Source organism: Melanostigma gelatinosum (assembly GCF_949748355.1).
Source record: "Melanostigma gelatinosum genome assembly, chromosome: 12".
NCBI classification, from domain to species: domain Eukaryota; kingdom Metazoa; phylum Chordata; class Actinopteri; order Perciformes; family Zoarcidae; genus Melanostigma; species Melanostigma gelatinosum.
This window is the reverse complement of record NC_136645.1, coordinates 20,527,157-20,552,757: the sequence shown is the minus strand read 5'-3', so window position 1 is coordinate 20,552,757 and position 25,601 is coordinate 20,527,157. Positions and strand designations below refer to the sequence as shown.

Genomic DNA, 25,601 nt, shown 5'->3' with positions numbered 1-25,601 from the left:
CGGTCCTCAGTGGGTCCAGAGCGCCACGAGCCTGTCCCACATTTTCTCAGCGGGGATGACGAGCTTGCTGATATCAGGAGGGTTTTTAATGAGCAGGTAGGAGCCTCCCAAAACAGCTCCTGTGGCACTGAACAGCAAGCCACGGTTTATCACCTGTGAAAATACTTTGAGCTCATCATTTAGGCTGCCGCTGTGTTAAATGCACCCGGGGAGTCATTCGACAAACATTAGGTCGTGTTTCAACAGTAAACTACAAGCAAACAATTCTCAAAGCTCAGATTTGTTTGCCGTTTATGGTTTTAATATCTACTCATGCCAACGTGTGAGGGTTAGGATATCTGACTTTATTATTTAATAGGAAGCAGATAACCTAAACCGATTCAGATCAGACACCTTCATCACCCCGTGTGGCTACGGAGAGGAACATGAATGATGTTTCAGACCCTAAAGGTCAAAGTTGTATTTAATTGGCATTTAATGACGAAACAGAAACGCAGCACTTTGTCCCAATGAGTCTAAATGAGTCTTCTAATACGAGACTTCCTCAGAAAGAGAAGAGCCTGATTCACTCTAATCTCAGTCTTCATGTGATTGGCTAGACCTCGATGAGATGTGGATGTTAAAAACTGGGCAGCCAGTGTTAAGCTCTATAACGCTAATATGAATCAACATTTCATTTGTGTAGCTCAATATCACAAAGAGGGCAAAGAACAACTCCCCAAAAAAACCTTTAACGAAATAAAGAGGGACGAAAGCTCACAGAGGAGAGAAGTGCAATAGATGTCGTGTACAGGACGACAAAAAACAGTAAAAATACGATAGTCAAACTAGTGACAGCAATGATGAACAGAAATAAAATGATGACTACTGATTCCTGTACTCGACTATCGTCTTGCTTGGCAGAATAATTAATTTATGAATAAATGATTACTTGTTTTGTTTATGTTATGAAACCTTGCCAAGTAGTAACCGTTTTATGAACGCAATAAGCCATAAGAGGCCGTGATTTACCGATATTATACAATACCTAAGGGACGCTCCTCAGCACGATGCAGAGCCTAAACACAGACCTCACGTGCATACACTTTTTTTTTTACACACACACACACACACATATATATGTATGTGTACATATATATACGTATATGTATGTGTACATACATACATACATACACATACGTACCTGGATATATAGGTACCTGGACCAACAACACAGTATTGGTGAGGCTCTGGTTAAATGTAATACACAGGTTTTCAATGTGAAATGACAATAATGATTTGAACAGACTCCCACTGCTCGCTGTTTCTCAGATGCAGTCCTGGAAAGCGACGTTCTACGACATGATGTTGTTCTACTTACTCTGTAGAAGTGCATAATGTTTTCCTTCGTCAGAGTCTTCAGGTAGGACACTTCAGTGTTATCTGCAACACAACAGGGAAAACCATCCATCACTCAACTGCATTTCTGGTCAAAGTTATTACTGCTGCATAATAATGCTCCTGGAAGCACCAGTGATGTGGTTCATATTAGTGGCTTCATTTCCACCGATATGCTGGACTTGAGCGGCCAGGTATCATTTTCAGTTTCGCTAATCGTTTGTTGATTGGAGAAGTCTTCCCAATTGTCTCTCTGTTGCTGTGAACAGGTTGATGGTAAAGCAAAGCATTCTGGTTAAACAGAATCGAACCATGGTAAAGCATCTTTGTACACAAAATGTAAAAGAAAAATGCTTACAACAACAGCAGCTGTGTGTGTGAGCTCTGACTAATAGCGGATGTTGTATGTTATTTCTGTGCCCTTGGCGTTGGGGCGTGTCAGCTGCACCCCCCCCCCCCCAATGCTAGTATCAGTAATCACCACCACTCCCGTGGCAGCCTCAGTGTTGCCATCACTCAGGGCTTTAGGCAGATTACCAGTGAATCGGGCCCATTAAAATCCATTACGGCTCTCAGGAGAGGTGTAACATGATGCAGATTATCTCAGGTTCCGAATTTGTGCAACTCTAAGCAACATCCTGCTCACCTCTGGGACCGTCCAAACAATATGGATAAGTCTTCAAACTTGTATTTGACTTTTCTACGTAACACACAAGCCCCTTGTACACAAACAGCTGGTAGATCAGAGAGGTGCATTCTGGTTGAAACCTAAACACGATTGAGAGTTGGCAGAGAGGCCTCACCTCTGTCAAAGTTGTACTGTTGAGAGATGATCTCTCCCCAGTACTTGGCACACTCAGCAGACAGCTTCTTGGGCTTGTCCAGGCGGCGGATGGCCAGAGCCTGGATGTGCTTCTGGAAGGCTTCGTCGGCCATCTCCTCCACAGACTTCTCCATGGTGCAGAGGAACGCCTCCACGCGGCTCTCCAGGTAGTGCGGCGCCTTCTCCGACTGGATGATGAAGCGCAGGCCCTGCACCCCGTTAGCCCGCCGGGGCCCGCTGAACACAATGTAGCCTGGGGGGGGGGGGTATGATAGAGCTCAGCACAGAGGACAGACTGGGTACGGTGGCTTCAAAGGCCATTTTACTCTGAACTATTAGCATGGCAATCATACACTCATCTCCTTGAGCCTTTGTAGTGGTGTCACTGGAGTGTGTTTATGTCCTCATGTTATTCTTATTACCGTCTCTGTATCTTGATATTGACTTAGGGTCTGGCACTACTTTCAAGAAAACCCAATGCATTAATTCTCCGAGGTATTAAAGATCATCATGGTCGACAGCACGAGAATCTAACGACCAAATGCAGATTAAAGCGGCATAATCCTCAAAGAAAAACGCTTGAAACAATATTCAAAATACACGGCGAGCAGCTAAATTGAAGCACAACTGACAGTGGTTTTTTTTTTTTCCCTTGTCTTTATAAACACTTGCAGTCCACAGAATGTGTCAGACTAAATCTCCTGCTGGCTCACCCAGCTGCTCTTTGGTTCTCAGGGTGTTGAAGCAGGGCTCCGAGACGATCTGGCAGAAGAGCTCCAGCAGCATGTTGTCGTGGGTGGTCTGCATGTCGGTCTGATAGTAGATCTCAATGCCGCAATTGTTGTGCACCTCGTTTCTCTGCTGGTAAACATACCAGCCACCTGAGAGGAACAGAACAAGCTTTATTTGGAGTTTTTCCTGAGACAGAGGGGGAAACACGCACAGGGCTCTCAAGCTGAGCCTGGAGAAAAAATACACTTTCATATTTATTTCAGTTGAAGACTAAAGGCAGCGACTCAACTGAAGGAGCAGACTTGTGTTCTGTATGTCAGAGCGTGTTTGATACAGGCGCTCAATTCATTGATTCAAGACATTTGTATCAAAATATTTAAATAGTTCTATCTCTATAAACAGAATAGATATCTGCATATGAATGCAGAAGATTACGTTTTAAGAACGGGACGGGATTTTGGCGTTCAGGTTTCCGTTTGTTGCGCGGGGGGCATTGACCAATCACGTTTGAGAAATGCAGTGACTGAGCCAAAACCCCCGTGACCAATGAACTCAGATAAGCAGGGAAGTGAATATCACCAGCCTAGCTGTCCAGCTCTATATCATCCTTGTATGGATACAACAATCAACGCTGCCTAACAAGTCAGCTGTTCCTAAAGTAGATATGAAGTCACAGCCAAGCTTTTTGCTCGAGTCGTAAGAGAGTAAAACAGAGACGTTCAGACCAAGGACAGCTGAGACGGACGTTCTGAACGTCAACATCGTGCTTTTTGTTCCAAATCTCCTCTAGCCTTTCACCGGTGCTTTAAAATGTCTTATGAGCTGAAGATGGAGAGGAGCCATCCGCTCCTGCACTGGGGAAACTTGTTCCTTTTACACTCGGCCTCATTTTGTTTGAGTCCATTGTGATCGAGCGCACTTTGAATGGAGGACGAGCTGAGGCCCTCGTGCACATGCTGACTGGCTCTGGAGAGCGTCATGTCCAAGCGTCGTCTCCACATGCATCACTTCCCAACATGTCAAAGGTTTTACTTCCGTGTACTGAGCAGGGAAACGCGTCGATTAACAAAACTGTGGAAATGTCAGGCGGTGTGTCGTCGTGCGTTTTGTATTTGTAGGTATGCCAGTATGTTGTGCCTTTGCTACATGAAGAACGGTTGTTTTCTATTATAATCCTAGATGGAGTATTAAAACGCTTGTCAATCACATAAACAGTGATAGCAGGCTCCGAAATTGTGTTTGAAATGTGGGCGTTGGGCTATCTTTCAGATTACATTTAAATCCCATGGTTCCTTTAACAAAGATGAATGTGTAAGCGGACAGATTAATGGGAACTTTCTGCTCTAAAGCTTTCAGCTGTGAGAGTAATAACGTGTTTTCTCAGATAGACTGTCAGCCAGTCTGTCATTTCATAATCCAACGTTATGTTTACATCCTTTACATCCTCCTGCTGCAGTCCTGCTCTGTGTCTGACTGGCAGCCTGGAGCCAAGCCTGGAAAAAAATCCCCCGGTGAGCCACGGGACGTCTCCAGGTGGCCCCGCACGGCTCAGGTTTTCCTCTCCACATAACGAGACTTTCCTAATGTAATCAGAAAGGCAACACAGGTGCTTTGCTTGGCGTGTGTGCGTTCATCTCTGAAGTGAGTGGAAGGTCCGTACCCATTTCGCCCAATGACGTCCATTTCCAGTCAGCGACCAGTTATGTTTCTCTGAACCAAATGAGGGATGTCAAATTCAATCAAGTCGTTACAAACACAGGAGTCCAGAGCGCTGGGTAAGGACTCCTCTGCATGGAGACGGGCCCCGACGCTTAAGAGTGCTCAACCAGGTGTGTGTGTGTGCGTGTGCGGGACGTACCGTCTGGAACCTGCACCTCTCTGTAGCGAGTCAGCTGGCTCGGGAGGAGGGGCTTTGATTGAGCATTTTCAATGAGCGTGTCCTCCAGCATCTGTATCATGCCAAGCGCAGACTAGAGACGAAAAACAGGGAGGGAAAACTAAACGTTTTAAGTCCACAAAAACAGTTTTGTTAAGGAAAATGCTACAACATTTAGCTCTGTCCAAGAAGTTGTAAATGAAGTCTGTTACACACACGTTCCCTTAACCTGGCTTCTATTTCAGGAAGTGATCTTCTGTGTAATGTAGCTTGCAACAAAATAGCTTTTTTAAATTGATGTTTTTTCGGAACATTTCCTGCCTTGTAATAGTCTCCGTTGCTAACATTAATAAATGCAAATTTCCCATCAAAACATGACTACAGGATTTGTCATCCATCATGCAGCCTCATATTACAAGGCTTCTTTGCAAAACGGCTTGGTCATGTTTTGCCTCACCGATGGCTTATCAGATTATGTTCCTAAACGTTCCTCATGTCGTACCCAAAATTACTTTAAAAAAAACCCACGTATGGTGAAGCAGCCTTCTGTTGTTCTGCACTAAAGGTTTGGAACAAACTCCAATCACACAGAAGTCAAGTAACTTCTGTTAAAAACTGAAATAATTATTTTTAAAACGCTCAAAACATATTTTTTACAATCTTAGTTTTTATTAATTCCACCTCTTTCTGACAGCATAGTTATTTTACTATGAGTTATTTCGCATAGTTGTTTTTTTATGATTTTTTTAACATCTTGTTTTGATTCTATTTTTAAGGATCTTATTATTTTTTGTGTCCCCTGTTTTGAAATACCTGCATTATTGATTTCTCTCTCTTGTGAAGTACTTTGAGCTGCAGCTTATGTTATGAAAATGTGCTACATAAAACGTGTATTACTATTGTAGAAGCAGGCCTGCACTGTAGTACCATGATGACAAAAAAAAAGCATCATTCCTCCCGCTGGTGAGACTAATTCTCTCTCCAACAGCCTGACGCTGTCATCATGACGAGGCGTAAAGCAGCTGGGACCTCAGTCACAGTGAAACTTGATCGCAGGATCTCAAGAGAGGTTTTTGACTGTAATCCTTTGTGACGTCATAGGAAGGCAAGATAAAAGGCAGAATGTCTGAAATGTTTGAGAATAAAAAAGTATTCAACATTCACTGAGAAAAAGGCATAAAGTAAAGTTGACAAAACGTTTATAAAAACGAAGCAAAAACACAGCGACAAACCTCCTTGGTGATGTTGCCATGGAGAAGGGCTTCAATATGTAACCGTGACAATAGCTGAGGTATGAAGGCCTTGAGACGTGGGAGAGTCACATCTGGAATACAGATCACAGAAAACAGCAATCAAAGAGCAATTTCCAGAGCTGCTATCAAGCATGAATCAGGGGGAAAAACTGAACTGTGTGTGGGGGCGATTTCGTCGCACAGCATTCCTGTCGCGAACATGACAAAAAGCAGACAATCATGCAAGCCTGGACACACACACACACACACACACACACACACTGGGGATGGCAGGAGGGTAACAACACTGATAAGGGAACAAGGAGGCCCTGGTGACTGGGCTGCAGGCTTTGGCCCTGCAGGTTAATTGAGTGTCATGTGAATTTGAGGATAGTCTGTGCAAACTCTGTGATACAAAAATATATTTTATCTCTCTCTCGCTCTCTGCCCTTCAGGTTCCAGACAGGCACTGCAGAGAGGAAAAGACTGCAGCTAGAGAGTCGGGGTGTAACTATTCACAAAACTCACGGTTGGGTTCAGTACGATACAGTGGCGCCACGGTTCGGTACGTTTCGGTACAGTAGAAAACTATAAATGCCAGAGAAATGTACTTGATTTTAAAATATATTTATCATTACAACTAACGTCATGAAGTTATTCTTTGACTTTGAACAATGATGGAACTATACCTGAGTGACCCATCTTCTGGGGTGTCTTCTTAGCAACACATAAGCATAAAAAACTAAAACTGCTCCTTAATGTTATGTAGTATTGTTACTTACATCTTGCTTACATCTTGTATTGTTACTTACATCTTGCAAAAGAGATTTTTAATCTCAATGGGACTACCTGGTTAAATAAAGGTTTAAAAAAATTAAAAATAAAAATCTTTTTTTTTTTTCTCAAACGTATTCGGTTCGTCATGCGTACCGAACCGTGAGCCTCGTACCGAACGGTTCAATACGAATACGCGTATCGTTACACCCCTACTCGGGAGGCATCTGCTGGAGAACAGCCTCAGCATTCAAATGAGGACGTCAGGAGGGAAACAAAAGAAGTAGCCCTCCAGCGATGGTACGCCACACACTGAAACTTAAACCCATGACATCACGCATATGAAACAAAAAAGAAACTGAACTTTCTTACCAACAGCCAGACAGTGATTCAGCCTCATACTACTATGAATTTCAGTGAACTCAGTTTGGACCGCAGTCGAAAGAAGGGGACTAATGAGCACCCTGAGAGATTAAGAGAATCCATCCTCACCATCTAGAGCCTCTCTGAGCTCGTCTTTGGTCCAAGCAACCTCAGTCATTAGCAGACGGAGGTAGTACATGGCGTGCTGGTGAGGCTGCTCGGCTCTGAAGTTATTCAAAGACCTCATGTACTGCAGGGAAAAGGAGAAGGCAAAGTCAGCTCAACGTCCACACTTTATAAACTGCATTTAAAGTAAAGATGAAAAGAACAAGTCAAATCTACTGCAGCCAATCACAATGGCTGCGATTACTTTACTGCTCATGTGTTGCAACATTCAGGGGCTCAATGGATTGCAAGTCATTCGTTTGATCGATCACGACTCATCACAACTTTGCACAGATGATGGGAGTTGCAGTTGGAGCTTACCGCTTCTTTGATGATGTCGAAGCGCTTCTCGTCTATCTCAAAGCTGGCCATCTTCTCAACGATCTTCTTCAGCAGGATGTGCTGTTTGTCACTGTAGCCTTTGACGGACAGCTGCGGCAGACAGTGAGAGAGGACGGATGGCATGTCATCAACAGACGGAACGACACGGTGAGCCTGAAACTATAGCTTCACTTGTTAACTTGACTTGTTTATTTGGTGTGGAATTACTGGCCGACCAGATGAATGTCAAGGAAAGCTCATCCCTCCGCCGCTTAAGATAAATCACCCCAAGTTACAAACAATACCACAAAACAAAATACCGAACAGCATGCTGGGTACAGCTTGCTCTCAGTTGTTAGTGTGAACTTTCACACCCAAATGACGCGTCTCCTCTAGTGTTGCAACTATGCCACGGCAGGTGTGTTGCTCAGGAGGAGCAGCGTCGAGTAGGTCGTGGTTTGGATGAGCGGTTCCCGAGAGCGCTCCAATAATGGAGGCCAAGCAGAAGTTCTGAAGGCACGTTTTCAACGGGCACTGCACGAGTTTAAAAATAAAACAGTCAAGGTTATTTAAAGCCTCTATTCTGCAACGTCACCCGAACCTCGTGGTCCTTCATGATTCAGCAAAACCTCCAGCTACATGGCTCTGCTCTCAAGACTCATCCCATCCGTCCCCACTCCCGGGATCTCTGCGGTGACACCCGTTAAAAGTAATCTCTCCTAACATCATTAACCTTGACAAAACACCCGGTCAGCCACACCAATACTGCTGAATCAAATCACTTACAGCCCATCACGCCACTACACGGCTGGTGTGCTGAGTAGCTGTCTCGAAGGACACACGGCAATCATGAGTTCACCGAGTGAGAGGAAGCTAAAGAATGCAGGTCACCAGGTCGTAGGACACAGGGTGGAGGGCGTTAGTGAGAGAGTTAGAAAGCGTCAGAAGGAAAGAGCAAAACACCACCACCGCAAAACACTTTCATTCAGAGGTAAGCTTGCTACTTTGCCGTGCAGCATTAAATCCCTGAAAGACACAAACAGCTGTATTCATAAATTGGGGGGGGGGAAACAAAGACTTGTCTGATTGGGTGGTAGCTTGTAACTACGTCCATCAAACTTCCTGGATACGGATCTACTTCCAATGTCCTTTGTGCACTCACGTCAGCAGAAATGTGACAAGAAATATGTCAGAGAGTCGGCATCACTTTTCCTCGCGTCTTGCGACAGGCACACTTTTTCATCTACTACCAGTGTGACATTAAAACAACAAAAGCGAGAGAATGCCAGCCAAGCGACCAAAACAATAATTAGAAAGAGTGGGTAAAACCGTGCCATCATCCAGTCTGTTTCTCATTCTCCTGATAAATGAACATGCACCGTCGTTACCCTGAATGAACTCTGTCATATCAGTCACTCATGCGTCCTTGAATGAAGCAGCCAGGGTTCAGTACAGACTTAAAGCCTCAATAGTCAAACTGAACGCAGAAAACAAAGCCATTTCCACACTCTGTCAAAGCCTCAGCCCCCCCCCCCCCCCCCCCACTTCAGACGGCTTACTTACGAGGATGGCATTCACCCCCGAGGCTACGCCGTACACCAGCCCTGCCAGGCGGGCTGCATATGTATACTCGTTTAAATCATCCTTCAGTAACCTGAGTGACAAGTACGCCATGTTGCAGTGCAGAGGGTCTGCATATAGGTAGCGACTAATGGAAGGAGGGGGGGGGGGGACAAAAATACATGCGTGTTGGAAATCAGGAGTTGTCAAAATAAATAAAATAAAACACACTAGACAATACAAGTACGAGTAGAATGATAAGAGGAGTATGTATATGCAGCCCTATGACCAGTTTTCTGTCTGGTAAAAACGGTCGCCATCAGATCAACCTCTAAAATCATGAAGCACCGCTGTTGGTGGAAGACATCTCATGGAGAGAAATGACAATCATTCGGTGTGCCCGACAACGTGAGAACATAATTACACGAAGGAGCCGTAAGGGTATCGCGGGAGGTGGATGAACAAAAAGGGATTGATGAAGGAGGAAGAGGAAGATGCAGACAGAACAGAGGCTGGACCAGGCAGGTCTGGGTTTGAAGGTTTGAGCAAATCATTGTATTTTTCTTTTCTTTCTGAGTTCTGTCTCAAATTGTCAGGTAGTTTGACAATATAGCCGATGGTCATATCAGAAGTGTCTAATTGTATCATCCTGTGTGTTATAAGCTTCCATTGTGGCAGCACAGATGTCTTAAAGCTCTCCGTCAACCCAGGCCTGGCTGAGCCACAGCCGCCCCAGTCTGAGGATGATGGAGGCTGGAGACGTGAGGTCTGGGATGCAGCGTGAGGGCGATGGGGAGGGATTGTGAATACTTACATACATCCCATAGACGGTATTTTGGAGGTCGTAGTTCAAGCCGGCTAGCTCGGCTGCATATGCATACTCGTTGAGGGAGTCCTTGAGGAGCTCAAGGTATAAATATGCCATGTTACAATGCAATGGGTCCACATAAGCAAAGGGGCTGTGGAGGAAACAGCAGAGGTCAAACAAAGCAGAGAGATATTTAACTGTACGTCCTACGCTGTCTCACAGTAGGAGCTGAAGGAAGTAGTGTACAGAACATGGAGCTACACATTAACTGTAGTCAGAAGGCGATTTGATGAAGATGCTATGCAAGTAAAATATGAAAAATATTTTTATCATTGGGCGGTTTGCACGAACCAGATCCTCCCCCCGTAAAAATCGACAACTTGCCTACCGACTGTCGTTAAATACGGGTGTGACGGTAAAAAAACATTCCAAATCAGGACGCTTGGTGTCCAACTTGTTGCAGTTTGTTACAACCTATGAACCAGAAGGGTTTGGCTGCGTTTCAGTCGACTGTTGAGAAACCACCATTTTAAAACAGAACATGTTCAGCTTCCAGTAGATTTATAGCTGCAGTGTCATACTCCCTTCAGCTCCTTTGAAAGATGCAAATAGTTTCATATTGCAGAGCAGCTATAGGAATTGTTGACATAACCGCTAAAAATAATTTTTCTACACGTTTGTTTGGCTGATTTCTTTTAATTATTGCTACTGATGGCTTACGTGCATTGCATTAATAACTGTACTCTCTTGTTATTATTATGATGATTAGAACTTGTGAGGAAACCCTTTAGTATTACCAAGTACAGAGTTGATGTGTTGGTGAGGACCTTGTACCTTAAGTTCCAGCTGAACTACAAAGGTTTACAGTTTGTTACGCACCTGAAGAACTCAAAGTTCAGGCAAGCTTTCGGCAGGAAGAACTTGTCGTCCTGCTTGAACCACACCTTGCTCATAGCAGTGTCCTGGAACAAATGAACACCACACAGAGGCAATTAGTATTTTCATATTCATGTCCGTCCTGTGCAAAGATAATCGTTTGCAGTCCCTGGAAATGACAAGTCCCACTTCAGCTGCACACCACAAGTAGAGAGTGAAGCATTCGCTTCATCATAAATTCAACAAAGTTACTTTGATATGAACAGATTACACAAGAGTCGCTGAGCAATAAAAGAAAAAAGGCTTCGTTTTACTTTCCTTAGAGAGTGGAATATGTACGCTGGTGTGAATATCTTAGCTCCTCAGATCTTGACATGATGGCAACAACAGTATTAAATGCTTTATGTCTCAATCACAATACCTCATTAGCATACGAAAGCATACCAGATATGTTCAACAATACGCAGGTAATGAAGCGAGACAACACTTGGAGTACAACACTGTGCGACTAAGACACTTGCCTTGATTAAAGTGGGTACTGATGGAGAGTCTTTCTCCAGAGGGTAGATCTCGAAGTTGGTTGGGATGAACTCGTTTTTCATGGGCAATTTGAACTTGCCGTTGAGGTCTGCACTTGCCCATTTCTGAAACACAGGCAGAGTTTAACACAACTGAAGCAGTAGTCATGCCCTTTTTTCTGCTTTATGATGTGTATTATTTTTGTGATTTGATTAAAGCACGTTCAGAACACCATTGTTTCCTTCCAGTTTACGATACCTCAACTTGTGTACCAACCAATACCAGTGTGTTAAAAACAAAAACAGTTTGACAAGTCATAACTTCCTCTCCAATATCCATTTTATATTGCTGTGAAAACATTTCAAGTTTTCTCCCAATACTCATTATTACTCAACGGTACTTGACCGCATCATGATGGAACTCAATGAAAGCTCAGTCAACTGATGTTAGCTCCGTTATTCAGCCAAGCAGAACTGTGCTGCCAATAGCAGACGTTAACTAGTTCTCCTCCTGCCGACTTCAACACAGACTTGTTCATAATGTAGCATTATCAGAGGAAATACATAGTCACATGTTAACCGCAGGTGTGTATTACTAGGTCCCATATGTGCAGTACGCATCAGGTAGTGAGTGACACGTGTTGTCGTTGTTCCTGTGTAGAGCAAATACCGGTGAGCTGATAAATAATATGATATCGGTGCATACACGATGTAGCATCCCCGGCTGAATAATGGTCTGGAGTCTTTAACTGATGGTCCATAAATCTTTATTGAACACACCGTAAGAACTTGTGCCTATATCGGCCAGGTGCTAAACTAATAAAACCGTAACCATCTTCCTTGTTTTTTAAAATCACTTTTCCACGTCCCTTTAGCGACTTTTCGTTCCGGTTTTGTACCTTCAAAATAAAAGCGCAACTGGAAATGCACCGACTGCAGTGACAAAACGTCCAAAATAAGAGACATGAAAAAGGAACAATCTATTAAAATACTCTACAGTCTCAGAGGTCCTTTACACACGATAATACCCGATCCTGCATGTTATGCTGTATCGGAGGCATTTCTGATTTTAACTGACTGCAGAGACTCACCTCGAGGGACTCCTCAGAGATGGCCTCCTGCTTGTACTGCGTGCCATACCACTCCTCCGTCTTGTCTGTTTGCCCTTCAAACGACTTTGATACCACTGCAACTCTAAAAAAGAGAAAATGAGAGAACCACTTTACACAGACACAAAAACCTCTCCGCCACAGCTGATTGGATACTCTCCAACTGGAACCACAGCACCAGACGAGATGGGAGTGGCATTGCGTTCGGATCATGTCTGAGTTGGTAGAGATTCATTAACAAATTGTCTGCCTCCAACTGATGAGCTAAGTGGCATTATAATGTCTAGCACTTTAATTATGCTACCGGACTTGCTGTAACTTCACTCACAGCTGCTGGAATGAGACATGAGGAAACAGCGTCATGCCCGTAGCGCAGGCAAAATGGCCACTTCAGTAATGGAAGAGACTGGCACGTGAACTGTTGGGGTGAGCCAATGAGGGCATGCAGTCTGCTCCCTGGGAAGCATTAAGGAATGGACTGCTTACAAGTCTGCACTTTGCTTGGATCAAGTAGCATCCCATAAAAATGAATTACAGTTAAAGCGACACCAGGCTAAGGAGACTCAAAGTCGGGCTGCACCAGAGAAGGTTGTCTTTTCCCCACAATAGGAATCTCTTAAACAGTTAGAAAGGGACACTCCACATATCCTATTCAGCATCTTCACAAAAATTAGGTCCAACTGTATGGTTCATCATCTTAGCTATCTTGTTGTTTTTTGGCTCATCACTTGGTGTTTAGGTCTAGACTAGAACAGTTAACCTTGGCTGCCACCAAGCCTACCAGCACTCAGCATCAAGCTGTCTAGCTCTGCTTTAAAAGTAGAATACTTTTTGATAAACCAACACCGCCAAATAAGGTGGGGCAGTTAGTTGGAGAAGATTTGATATTGGCCAAAATGTAAAATCCCAAGAGGATACCAGCATTTCCAATGCAGCGAGCATAAACTTGGTAATGTATTCCTGAGCACACATATCCATCTCCTGAGATATCAAAGCGACCCTTTGAGGCTGCAGAGATAATCAAATCTGTGAAGTTGTCTGGCATTCCTTTTCAAGGCAGCAAATTGAACATACAAAGCTTGTCACAGCTGGCGGGCCCCAAACTTTAATCTTTATCTGAATGTATTATCCTCTATATTGTTATCCTCGTATTATGCATCAGTTATTAAGATACAGTCGACGTTCTGCACAAATACACACACATTACATAAAGCATGCAATCCATCTGTTTATCAATAAGAGCAGTTATTTTCTGTGCATTATACACACAACATTCTACACACTTTCTCGCACTAACCTGACGTGTTCAGGTCTCAGCTTATCCAGCACCATCTCGATCAGGTCTGGCCTGAAGTCCTCCAAGAGGTACTCTGCTGCTAGAATCTCTTCAAGAGGGTAGTACTGAAACACAAAGACAGCGGTTAGCTATGTAGCTTTGAAGGTGGGGAGATTTAACTGTAAAACATACCGGTATGTGGAAAGGGCTTAATTAATTAAATTCCTTCATCCAAATACTTTCACGTCTTTAACTGCCACCGGAGTGGAATGACAGTAAAGCAGATCTGTTGTTAAAGCGCTTATCTTGATGGTGAGTAGATCTTAAATCCAGAGTTCAACGACTGAATCAAATCTTGCAAAGTGTTAAGAGAAGTGTGTGAGAAATTGTTTTTGCACTGCCAAACCTGGCAAGAAGAAGCACGCATACACACACACACACACACAAACACACAAAAGAAAATTCCTGTAACTGGTGCAGCAGTGATGATTACGTCCTGTAGCCAGTGAGCCGTGCAGCGACAGTCACACAGGTATTGTGGTAGATATAAAAGACGAGCCTAACTGACTGCGCCTCTGCAAAATCTAGTCAACAGCAGCACCAGGCAGCCCGATGACGACAGCAGGTAGAGACGCAACAAGCTGCACAGTGTCTCCCTGGAAACAGCCTCAGCAGACGGAGAGGGGACCTACGTGTACTAGACCGGCCACTTTGGACGTGTAGCCACGGGGGCGCTCCTTGTCCTTGAACCTGAAGGCCACTTTGTTTAAATCCTACAGAGAGAGACAGAGAGGTAGAATGTAACAAGTAAAATCACAACACGTACAACAGTTGCATACGATTGACAGGAATTTAGAGGCAGATTCTAGAAATAGGATGAGTCATTCTGATCCTTCAGCAAACAGACTTTTACAGTGTAGCACAGAAAAAGAACACCAGCTTCATTTGACACTGGCTGCATTCAGCAGATAAGATGGATTCAAACCTGCCAGCTATTTCCACCATCAGACTCTGCTGTCAAAAGTCTGTGCCGCTCTATTAGTTTCCCCACTAACCAGAAATAAGTAGGTCAACTTCGTCCTGCCCCTCCGCCTGCCATGTTATCTCTAAACAGACAACATTAATTACCTTGCACTCATCGAACACCCACGCCTGAGGTCCCTCAGTACGCAGTTTCTGGATGTACTGGAACATGTGGAAGATGATGTCCTCAACGTGCACTGCAGTGACACAATATATACTGGATTATACACTGTATACAACATGCCTAAATGAACAGCATCTACATGTCATTTACTCAGCGGAAACCAATCAGACCACAACAGGGAATTATCCTGAACACATGCAAAGCACAGCAGCAAGCGATGAATGGACTATGAGACTGTGCTACTTACAGAGGCCCTCCTCAGTCAAGTCCACGTTGATGATGAAGAACATGAATCCTCGGGCTCCTTCTTTTTGCCCTCCAACAAGTGTGTTCACCCAGCCTTCAAAATAATCATTAGATAAGAATCATTAATATAAGATTTAAGATTAAACACCTTAATAAAACAACTTCATTTTTGTGTTCCGTTTTAAAAATAATAATCATGATGATCATTTTCAGTTAGTCATTAGTAAATATAAGATTTAGGATTGAACATCTTAATAAGTTTAATAGTACAAAAAAAAAAACTGGTTGAATAATTATCCATAGAATGGTACATATTCAGATTCATATTATTTAGTATTTATATCTGGTCATACTATGTTAAAAAACTTGGTGGGAAACGATGATGCAAACCCTACACAAGAGTTTGAGCTAGTTTTCAACTTGTGTACGGCACCTTAAGTCACAATCCAAACATCTATCCTTACAGTTGGGAAGTTAGGCAAACCAATTGTGCATTTTATGACTTAAGCATGAACGTTTCAGCATAACATTTCATACTCCAAGGTTTGGTTTCAGCTTTGCCTAAATTGCATTTTTGTTATAATAAGGATTGAAGAAGTTCCTGACTCTACCACATATATGGTTTATTTCCAGGTGTAAAAGTAGCTATAGCTTGTTAACAACTTATGCTGTATGGACCTCATTTGAGGATTCCAGTAAGTGCTTCTTGTCAGACTGACAGCTACATTACCAAGAATGTAGAAGTCACAATAACACTAAATATGTGGCAAGCTAGCACATTAGCAAACATGCTAATCAGTAGCTAGCATGCTAGTTTGTTGTTTGAAAAGCAGTAGTGATGGGAGGCCTATACAACCATACACTTTGACACTTCAACCCTCTCCATTGTTAACATTTATTTTCTGTGTCGCCATGTTGAACTCCATATACTGCTAATATACCCAGGTCAGTCTGTCCTCTACCCACATGTTTGATGTGCAATCTATCTGAAATAGGAGCATCAAAATAAAACAATTTGTTTTTGCATAGCGCCTTTATGTCTTCCAAAAAGTGAAAAGGAATGAGCTAACCTCCAAAATGCACAATGCCTTCCTAATACAAGCTTACCCGCTCCACTTGTTGTTGGAGCTGTACGCTACGCCTTACCTTTAGATTTGATCTCAGATAACAAACTGCCGGGTCCCTCGTGACCAATCAAATGTCCCAGATAATGTCCCGGGTTAGACTTGTAGTACTTCTGGAGGTCCGGGATGGGGAAAGTCACATACAGGTTCCTGATGTCTTTAATAGGCACCACTTTGTAGAATTGCTGCAAGAGAAAACAGATTTTGATGTTAACTGGAAAACATTTTCATTATCCTGTGCCTGAATACATGTTCCCCACAAAACATAGACAATGTCTATTCATATAGCAAAGACATATTATATCACATTAAATATTGGGTATGGCCCAGTAAAAGTGTAAAGTGTGAGAAACATTGGTGAGATAAGTAACCGACTCACTTTCAGGTGTTCTTCCTGGAAGGGGTGCTCAGGGAATTCTGGGATCGGTACGTTCTTGTTCTCCACTTCTCCAAACAGCTTGACCACCATGGAGGTCAACTCATCCAATGATTCTGTAGGTAGAGAGGAAAACACATTTATAGTTGAGCTTAAGATTCATTTCAAAGTTAACCCTTTGATACACAACATGCGTCAAAAGTGACCCGAAGGAGTTTTTAATTAAGTGTGATAGGGGCGTGCCCTAAGTGTGTGGCAGGGGCGTGGTCTAAGTGTGTGACAGGGGCGTGGCCTATGTGTGTGACGTGGGCGTGGTCTAGGTGTGTGGCAGGGGCGTGGCCTACGTGTGTGGCAGGGGCGTTGTCTATGTGTGTGGCAGGGGCGTGGCCTACGTGTGGGATGTGACCTACATGTGTGCCGTGGGCGTGACCTACGTGTGTGGTGTGGGCGTGGTCTATGTGTGGATGGGGCGTGGCCTACGTGTGTGGCAGGGGCGTGGCCTACGTGTGTGGCAGGGGCGTTGTCTATGTGTGTGGCAGGGGCGTGGCCTACGTGTGTGGCAGGGGCGTGGCCTACGTGTGTGGCAGGGGCGTGTCCTACGTGTGTGATGTGGGCGTGGTCTAAGTGTGTGGCAGGGGCGTTGTCTATGTGTGTGGCAGGGGCATGGCCTAAGTGTGTGACAGGGGCGTGGCCTAAGTGTGTGAGGGTGTGGTTTAAGTTCAATATCAGTGTTATCGGTTGTATAGTGTATGTCATGTGTGAGTGTGACAAAGTAAATATTTCATATATTAAATGTGTAATTCTTTGGTCCAAATCACTGCTAAAATAATAATAAAATGAAAAAATCACTCTTATAATAATTTTTATGACATTTACACACGGGTCATTTTTGACCCGTGTGTAAACTTGACATAGTAATACAAAAACTATTTTAGTTCATAAATTAAGAAAGGAAAAATTAAAATAAGGATTTGTGGTAATCAAAAACAAGATATTTAATGAATACTTTGAATATTAAATGATGAAATATATTGATTTCCAAAAATATAGCAAAGAAACCCTCAGCCATGCACGAAATAACATTGTAGGTCAATATGGGTCATTTTTGACCCATGTTGTGTCTTAGCTTGTGTATCAAAGGGCTAATAGACAACCAGTAGCTCATACGAGTGCAAATAATACCCAAAGAATCGTATTAGTGGCTTCTAACTTATAATTAAAGGATGACTGCACTCATCAACATGAAACATAAACAGACTATCATACTTCGACTGTCAAAGTATTTCCAGAATGCAAACAACGGTTCCACACCAATGATTTTGACCAATGAACACACAAGGAAGCTCACGAGACATTAAGCAGTTAAGTACCGTACTTTTCGGACTGTAAGCCGCTACTTTTTACCCCACACTTTGAGGCGTCTGCTTATAGTCCGGTGCGACTTATATACGAATTTTTCCGTAGCTTTCCTCCGCCAACACATTTAACATGAATATTGTAACTGACTTATAGTCCGAAAAGTACAGATCTCAGAGCCATCAGTCATGTCAGGATGTTCCTGGAAGCACTTGTCAAACTACGTCTCACTTCAGACGAGGACATTTTGAAAAATGTCAGCTGGCGATGAACACACTGGTGACACCGTTTGTGCCTTCAAATTCAGAGCTAGCTCTTATTAAAGTGAACACTGTACACAAGAGGATTTAAGAAAACCATTTGCTAAGTAGAAATAAAAACAGGTGTTTTGTGGAGCCCTTGTTGCTTTAATTTTTTAATGCGTATTTATTTACTGCAATATCAGCTTTAGTTTATTAAGAAATTAGTTCGACTGTCCTTCAACACAACGACTGAAGATGGCCAAACAGGAAGCAGCTTTACAAAGTTTCTCACAATCACAGAGGATCACAAAGGCTGAAACAAGTAAAAGATCAAAAGGAAGATATTGTTTTAGAAAATAAATAAACCATGCGTTTGCAAATCCTAAGAATACAAACATGCAAAATAAAAAAAGAGGAGATGTTGGGCAGATGGTGTACATGGTGTGCCCATGTACACAACGTCATGCATGACTTGCATTGTTTGTTCCTCTTTGTTGTCTTGACTGATAAGTCGCATGAGGCCAATTGAGGTATTTCGCAGCATTCAAGCATTGGCGAGAGGTTACCGGTAGCTCTTACCTCTTCCCAACACACACAGTCCCATGAGGTTGGAGGAGTAATACGTAGAATGGAATTTCAGGAGCTCCTGACGAATATCAATCCCATCTTTAGACGGCCGGGTCTCAAGGGTCAACTTGTTGCCTAAAGAGAGAAATAATACACAGAGAGAATAATGGGTTTTCAAAATCAATGTCACAGCTTCTCAATGTCAAGGAGTACAAATGCAACAAGATGTTTACCAGTTCATAAAAAATAAAAATCCTTCCGTTTCATTTTCCTACTTCAGAAATATGAGCAGTGTATTGACATTCGACAATGATCACTGCACAGAGAACAAAGACTGTTCCTCTTCTTAAGAACACAAAGGACGCAGACAGAAAAACATCAGCGTGGTCTCATTGAGGACCGCATGAATATTCAGAGAACTGTAATATAATACTTTGAGTCATTTACTCTGAGAACCAATCAGTTTATGAGGACCCAGTGACAGCTTGTAAAGCACACGAACAAGCTGCTCGTCGTCTGTGAATGAACCACTTTTCAAATCTGTTGAGACAGAGACAGAACATCAAAGCAACACTCCTGAGAGGATTATGCTGGTCCGCTAACAGGGAGTGATTTTCAGGCCTGTCTGATCCTCTTCTATTCTTAACTGGATGAAGATATAATTCAAGGCTGCCCTCAGGTGGTTATTTGGAGCTCGGAGCTCTGACTCACTCTGACTTCCCTTCGCCCTGAGAGTAAAACCCTTCACGCGTTGAGATGCTTTCCCTCAGTTGAGTGAATCTTCATGGTTATGGTTAGGAGGCATAAATAGAGTTATTAATGTCACAGATCAAAGCTGTAGCGTGTGTGTAAAATAATGATAACTCTGGTTATCGTCTACCTGTTCCAAATTTGCTGAAGGGGTGGTTCAGGTTGCCGGTGGCCTTCTCTAACTGGAACAGCCTCCAGGAATCATTCATCAGGTTCTTCTCGTGCTCCGAGTCCACAGCGTTCACCTCCCGGTCCTTACAGCTCTCATCAAACAGAGGGCACAGGAAGAACTGGGCAAACCTACACAGATGGCAAAACGACAGTAAGGGGAACATTAAACTGCATGGTTCAAAAACTAATGTCGGTATAGCAGTAATTCACTTTCAGGTGCGTAATGAAGTTTCTTAGGGCTGGAACATTTAAAGATTTGCTCTTTCAGTAGCTTAATGCTGTTCTGGGTTAAATGTGTTGGACCACTTGTAGACACAGAAAAGAGCATGAAGCAGGACGTGATGAAAATTAATTTGCATGAGCGCAAGATGAGGGCAAACTGCCAAGCAAATGAGTAAAGCTGAGCACACACACACACACACACACATTTGAACATTTTCAAAGCACAGTCCAAGGTGAGATTTTGCTATAGATTTATGCAACAGATGGAATATTGTACAAAGTCATGTCATCCGACAAAAAGCAGCTAGTTGTTTAGATGAATTATTAAATGAATAAAATCACACCATAAACTGGAGTACTGACATGTTTGTAGTAGAAGATTCAAACTCAGTCTTTAATAACCCCACAAAAGAATCTTGCTCTTTGATTACAAATGACCAAATGTGCCAGCTGCCTAGAAAGTTTATACATGGGTACGGTTAAAATAACGGGGCCAGTTAATGATGCATATGCTCCTTTCAGACTCAGCGCTCTTCTATTTTCAAAGAGGCAACATCATTAATATTTAAACATACTCTGCACTGTCCTTTCCTACCACTACAGTGCAGATGGCCTTCACAATTCACCGGCACAGGGGAACAATTAGCCCACCACACAAACAGGTGCCTGCTACGCTATCAATTCATTTATAAGTAGGTAAGCTTATCCCGATAGGTTCAATTCTGACACCGCCCGACTGCCCTTTGCAAACCCCCCATGGCCGACACGTGAGCAGAGACCTCTGCAAGGCTGCGGACATCGGTTACACCCGGTGCCTGAGGTTTCCTAGCCTGAGTGGGGGGGGGGGGGGGGGGGGGGGGGTAGGAACTATGCTGATGGTCACACACACAAAAAGGAAAAGAGCTCAACAAAGCAGTCTCTGGTAACCAGAGACGATCAGACAACAACCTGACAGCTCAACTGTAATGGTATGAATAAACAAGCACTAAGGAAGCAATCTGTCTTAATTGGGTTAAGGTATATGGGGCCTTAAAAAAAACAAAAAGACTTAACTCAGGTATGAAAATGTGGGGGACAAAATATTTGAGACTAGTTAGATTCATTTGATTGGACTGACTGTAAAGAGTCAGGTTTCCCAATCGTGACTAACATTTGCAGAGAAAAAGTCGTACCAGGGTGCCAGAGTCGACACAAATGATTACAGCGGCGCAAATAAAAAGTAAAAATTACTTTTGTACGTGGCAAAATGAATCTCATCAAATTAACAGGAAATTACCTGTCTAGAGCACCTTCCAAGTGTTCATGGGACACGTCAAAGTAGTAGTTGGTGTGCTCCCCGCTGGTGAAGGCGTTGGAGCTGCCTGCGTGCTCACTGAGGAACTGGCTGTACTCATTCTCCTTGGGGTACTTCTGTGTCCCCAGGAACAGCATGTGCTCACAGAAGTGCGCCAGGCCCGAGATGTTCCCTGGGTCCGATAATGAACCTGGGAATTCAAGAAGAACGGCCACAGAAAATCAGCTGATCCCGCTGTATATCTAAGCTCATTAAAGTTCAAAGATGCAGCATCTTGATTTTTCATTGTCTGCTAGACTCTAGAGGAAAGAGTGGAAATAAGCCTAGATGTGTAATTGCACCGCGACTATATATTACATTGTGAACTTGTTATTCAAGCAATGATTTAAAATGAACACAGAGACATTATCTTAATAATATGATTTAAAAAAATTTGGTAACATAGGTAGTGTGGAGTATTAGGAATGTCTTCATCATTTCCTAAGCCTGCAGTAAATGAACCCTTGTCACTCTTAGTCTGGAAATGGAACACAAGGTAGGTACACAGCAATATTGTGTTTACAGGTACCGTATATTCATGGTAACAGGAATACTGCATAACCGATGAATTATAGTTCTATACTCACAACCTTTGAAACAATAGCAAGTCATGATCTTGTTAAGCTAGAGCAACCAGCAAAGTGAGTTCACACTCAGGCAATCGCAATATGTGCATGTAAAGGCACATTTAACATTAATGTCAAAATCCATCAAGACAAAATTCTGAGAATTAGTGCAATTCATCTTGACCTAGTGATTGATGTCTGGAATATATTTTTTATAAATTCAAATTCATGAGAAAAAAAATTAAAATGCAAAACTTCAGGTACACAGCCAGCATTGAGGTTACTCTGTGCATGCAACTATGGCAATCTGAGAAGAACACCATTTTTCCATGCATTTTACCAAAATAGTCTATTTTCATATTCTACAGGGCAAATAAAATGTTTAGATATTGTGGATATATTTTCCCTAGTGCTTTCAAAAAGCCCCCCGTAAGGCTTAAAGCCACATGACAATACAGGAGTACCTGGCAGGACAATAGCGATGAAAGACCTTTACCTATTTCAACATCCAAAGCAGCTGAGGATTTGTCTGTTGTCGGGTCACTGATGAGCATTGCCTTCAGGCCATTGGTGAACTCCAAACCCCGGTAAACCCGTTTGTCCTCAGGAGAGCGAATTATGTCACTGACCACCCTGTTCACTGCTGGGTCGGTCATTCTGAGAGGAAAGGATGACACCAGCCTGCAGTGGAGGGAATCAAATGTACGGTCAACATTTGGTGCAGTTAGCCAAGGACTCTGTCATATTCTGATACAACCCACATTGTGGACAAAAATCACAAGTGACATTCTGTGTATGACAAGACTGATTTGTATATAATACGTATAAATAAATACATAGTGTACACTCACACTAAATATAAGCCACAACACTCACTGAGGTCACCTTTTCAGGGGTTTAAGATGCCATAGTTGGGTCAATCGGACAGTCACTCAGACTAACTTACAGCAACAACATGCACCTGGTAACATCACTGTGAAAGCAGCTGCTATTAGCAAACTCATTGTTGATGTAGAGCACATTTGTAGGAATCTGACAATTCATTATTTAGCGTTAACTCACACGGCGTATAGTTGTTATCAGCTCTGAAACAACCAACAAAACTGTTCGGAACTGTATTTAGCGAAGTAACGTTACAGTTATTACTAGCTAGACAAAAAGGAAATATACCAGAATTATTCGCAATGTACTATTAACGCTAAGGTGGTTGTATGAAAACACGAATACAACAGTTTCGCCCAAAGTACAGCAAAAATTAGGCAGCATTACTCGCTAGAGGACATAAAACAAACCCCCTCACAGAAGGCAAACTAGCGTTAACGTTAGCTTGCTAAATTAGCAACATGAGCTCCAGGAATATGATCAAGGATACAAGTGGTGTTAGTTTGTCTAATTAACGTTATGTGGTTAGCGTGTATTCCCTGCCGATATAAAATGTATTATAATTGTGCATTATACGGTACGTTAGCTCCGCACACAAATCCGTCTTCGCTAGCTAACAGTGCCACCCTACGTAGCATCATAGCTAACGGCTTCAGTCTTACGTTAGCTTGGGTCTTAACATAGCTCAGCAAACCGGCTTTAGTTCTGCAGCCAGCTAGCCTACCTTTGGTGTGAAAATAACTCAATTGTTTTTCACAAAAAGTTAAGACATTTGACTTGACAACACTTACCTAAAATCTTGGTTAATACAGAAACCGTTGCCTGCTGACTGGAGGTATCTCGTAAACTGGGCCGTTCGGTTAATGCACTTAAACATACTTTGCACCCATAAAAAACAAACCTTGGCTTTTACAGCGCCATATTTAAATAGACAAAAGCAATCACACACCGAACAGACCGTAATTCAACATAGTACGTTATCAATTCTGCGATGATATCAGCGGCTGGTCCATGTAATAACGACAATAGATATTGATTAGGCAGTCGAAGTTTAAATTACCTGCATGCGGCAAAATATCTAGCACATTTCTGAAATTGTGTTGTGTCATTGGTTCTGATATCGATTAGGAGCCCTGCGCGTGGATTCTTGTTCAGCGTATCGTATTGGTTTAAGAGCCCCGTCATACGCATTTCAACTGTAGTTACACATCATTGAGAAATGAACACAACTGATGCAAAATTGTCAAATAAATACAATAAAATACTGCATGAAATTCATCGCCTCTCCTTGTGGAAAACTAAATGGCCATAAGATGCAGTTAACTGGTGATGCAGAAATTGTATCAATAGTAAAGTCAGAGATGCCCTGAAAATAATTAACTTGAAATCTGCAAAGAGACTGTAACATCCAGTTAACCTTTGCAAATTACTCCACTACAAATGTCAAAATGTAAATGAATAGTGAGCCAATAATACAACTACATTACACAATACATGTTTTTCTTTGTTTTGAAGGCATTGCGATCGACAAATATTTAGCTTTCTTTGTACCGTGGGAATGGGTACATTACACATGCAATAAAATGAAATTGATTAACTTTGGACATTCAAGCCAAGACCATTTGTACATCGCACCACAATTAGATATGAAGAAAATAAATCGGGTACTTTTACTATATTTTTGACAAATAAAATAACTGCAGGCTATTTTGATTTCTTTCTAAATACTCTATGCTTAATTGTATGCACGCAATATGTAACTTACTTTCCCTTTAACATTAACACTGACAACATGAACTAAAAATGTTCTGCAGATGTACTCTTTGAATTTACGTGCGTGTGCTGTGGGTTGTAGTTATACCCACTGAAATTGCTGACATCACACAGCCACTAGATGGCGACCTTCACTTGTTCAACAAAATTCACAACTAGAACCTAATCACGCCACTCACCTCACTGTTGTAATGGTCTCGTGCCTCTTTTTATTAATGGACCTTATGACTACACACAGGTTATCATTATATTAACTTTTAAGAAAAGACAGTGTGGGCCTATACAGCAGGACGGTTCAGCCTGGTTGGCAAAATCCCAATGAATTTCCACCTCAGCAGGTTGTTTGGAGAGTCCTCGGGCGACCTGTCGCTTGTGATTGCCATGCGTATGAAGGTAGATTTGTGTCTTTATTTTCAAAAGCAAAAGAAAGTTTCAAAAGCAAAAATAAAAGTTTTAAAAGCAAAAACAAATCCTATGAGCTTGGTTCTCTCTGACCGATGTAGGTACAGATGACGAGGTTACAACCATGTTACTGTCTTGTATTAAACTTGATGAAGATTAGCTAAAGTGTGGCCTCAGATAATCATAGGCCTTGTGTGTTTTATTTTTTCTTTGAGAAATTTAAGGCTAATGATAATTGGTTCTTGTTTCTAGGGTGCTCTTTGGCTTCAGTGTGAAACATTTATTTTGATTAAAGAGAAATGAGCTAGAGGCCAATGCACTCCAATTACAATGCTCAAAATGTATTTTACTGACATGTCCATGTCGGGTTAAAAGGAAATGTATATCGTTGTCTACATGTAGTAGCAAAGCCTTGTTCAAGGCCATTTTCCTCAGCCTGCTGCCCTAAAGTCTTAACTACTACACCTGGACAGCTTGACTTGGAGATTATTTCCCTTTCCTTAAAATAATTTTTTCTGTATTCAGGGCGATTCGACTTCATGTGAAGACTAAGCGCATGCCCATGCTTCAGCAACTGCGTGAGGGCCTGAAAGTGTGTGACCTCATCAAAGTGATGCAGACAAAGCCAGAAGAG

At 42.5% G+C, this 25,601-nt stretch overlaps 1 protein-coding gene across 4 annotated transcripts; it reads right to left on the bottom strand.

The window, feature by feature from the left end:
- Positions 1-6: 6 nt before the first annotated feature.
- On the bottom strand, positions 7-23,697 carry LOC306785949 (insulin-degrading enzyme-like; the record flags this gene model as incomplete). 4 transcript variants are annotated; one of them, XM_079280544.1, is made up of 23 exons in its annotated part: positions 23,584-23,697; positions 22,407-22,591; positions 21,288-21,495; positions 19,749-19,918; positions 18,881-19,003; positions 16,707-16,819; positions 16,350-16,512; positions 15,205-15,297; positions 14,939-15,030; positions 14,503-14,583; positions 13,832-13,935; positions 12,517-12,619; positions 11,429-11,551; positions 10,911-10,993; positions 10,038-10,182; positions 7,664-7,774; positions 7,307-7,427; positions 6,041-6,132; positions 4,791-4,902; positions 2,914-3,081; positions 2,181-2,453; positions 1,361-1,422; positions 7-153 (listed from the first exon to the last, which is right to left on the bottom strand). In XM_079280544.1, the coding sequence occupies exons 1-23, from the start codon at positions 23,667-23,669 to the stop codon at positions 7-9; spliced, it is 2,958 nt and encodes a 985-aa protein (XP_079136670.1). In that variant the 5' UTR covers positions 23,670-23,697. The 4 variants fall into 4 exon arrangements, with proteins under 4 accessions (XP_079136670.1, XP_079136671.1, XP_079136669.1 ...); XM_079280545.1 differs by having other exon boundaries at positions 16-164; XM_079280543.1 differs by lacking the exon at positions 7-153 and adding an exon at positions 1,049-1,229.
- Positions 23,698-25,601: the final 1,904 nt, after the last annotated feature.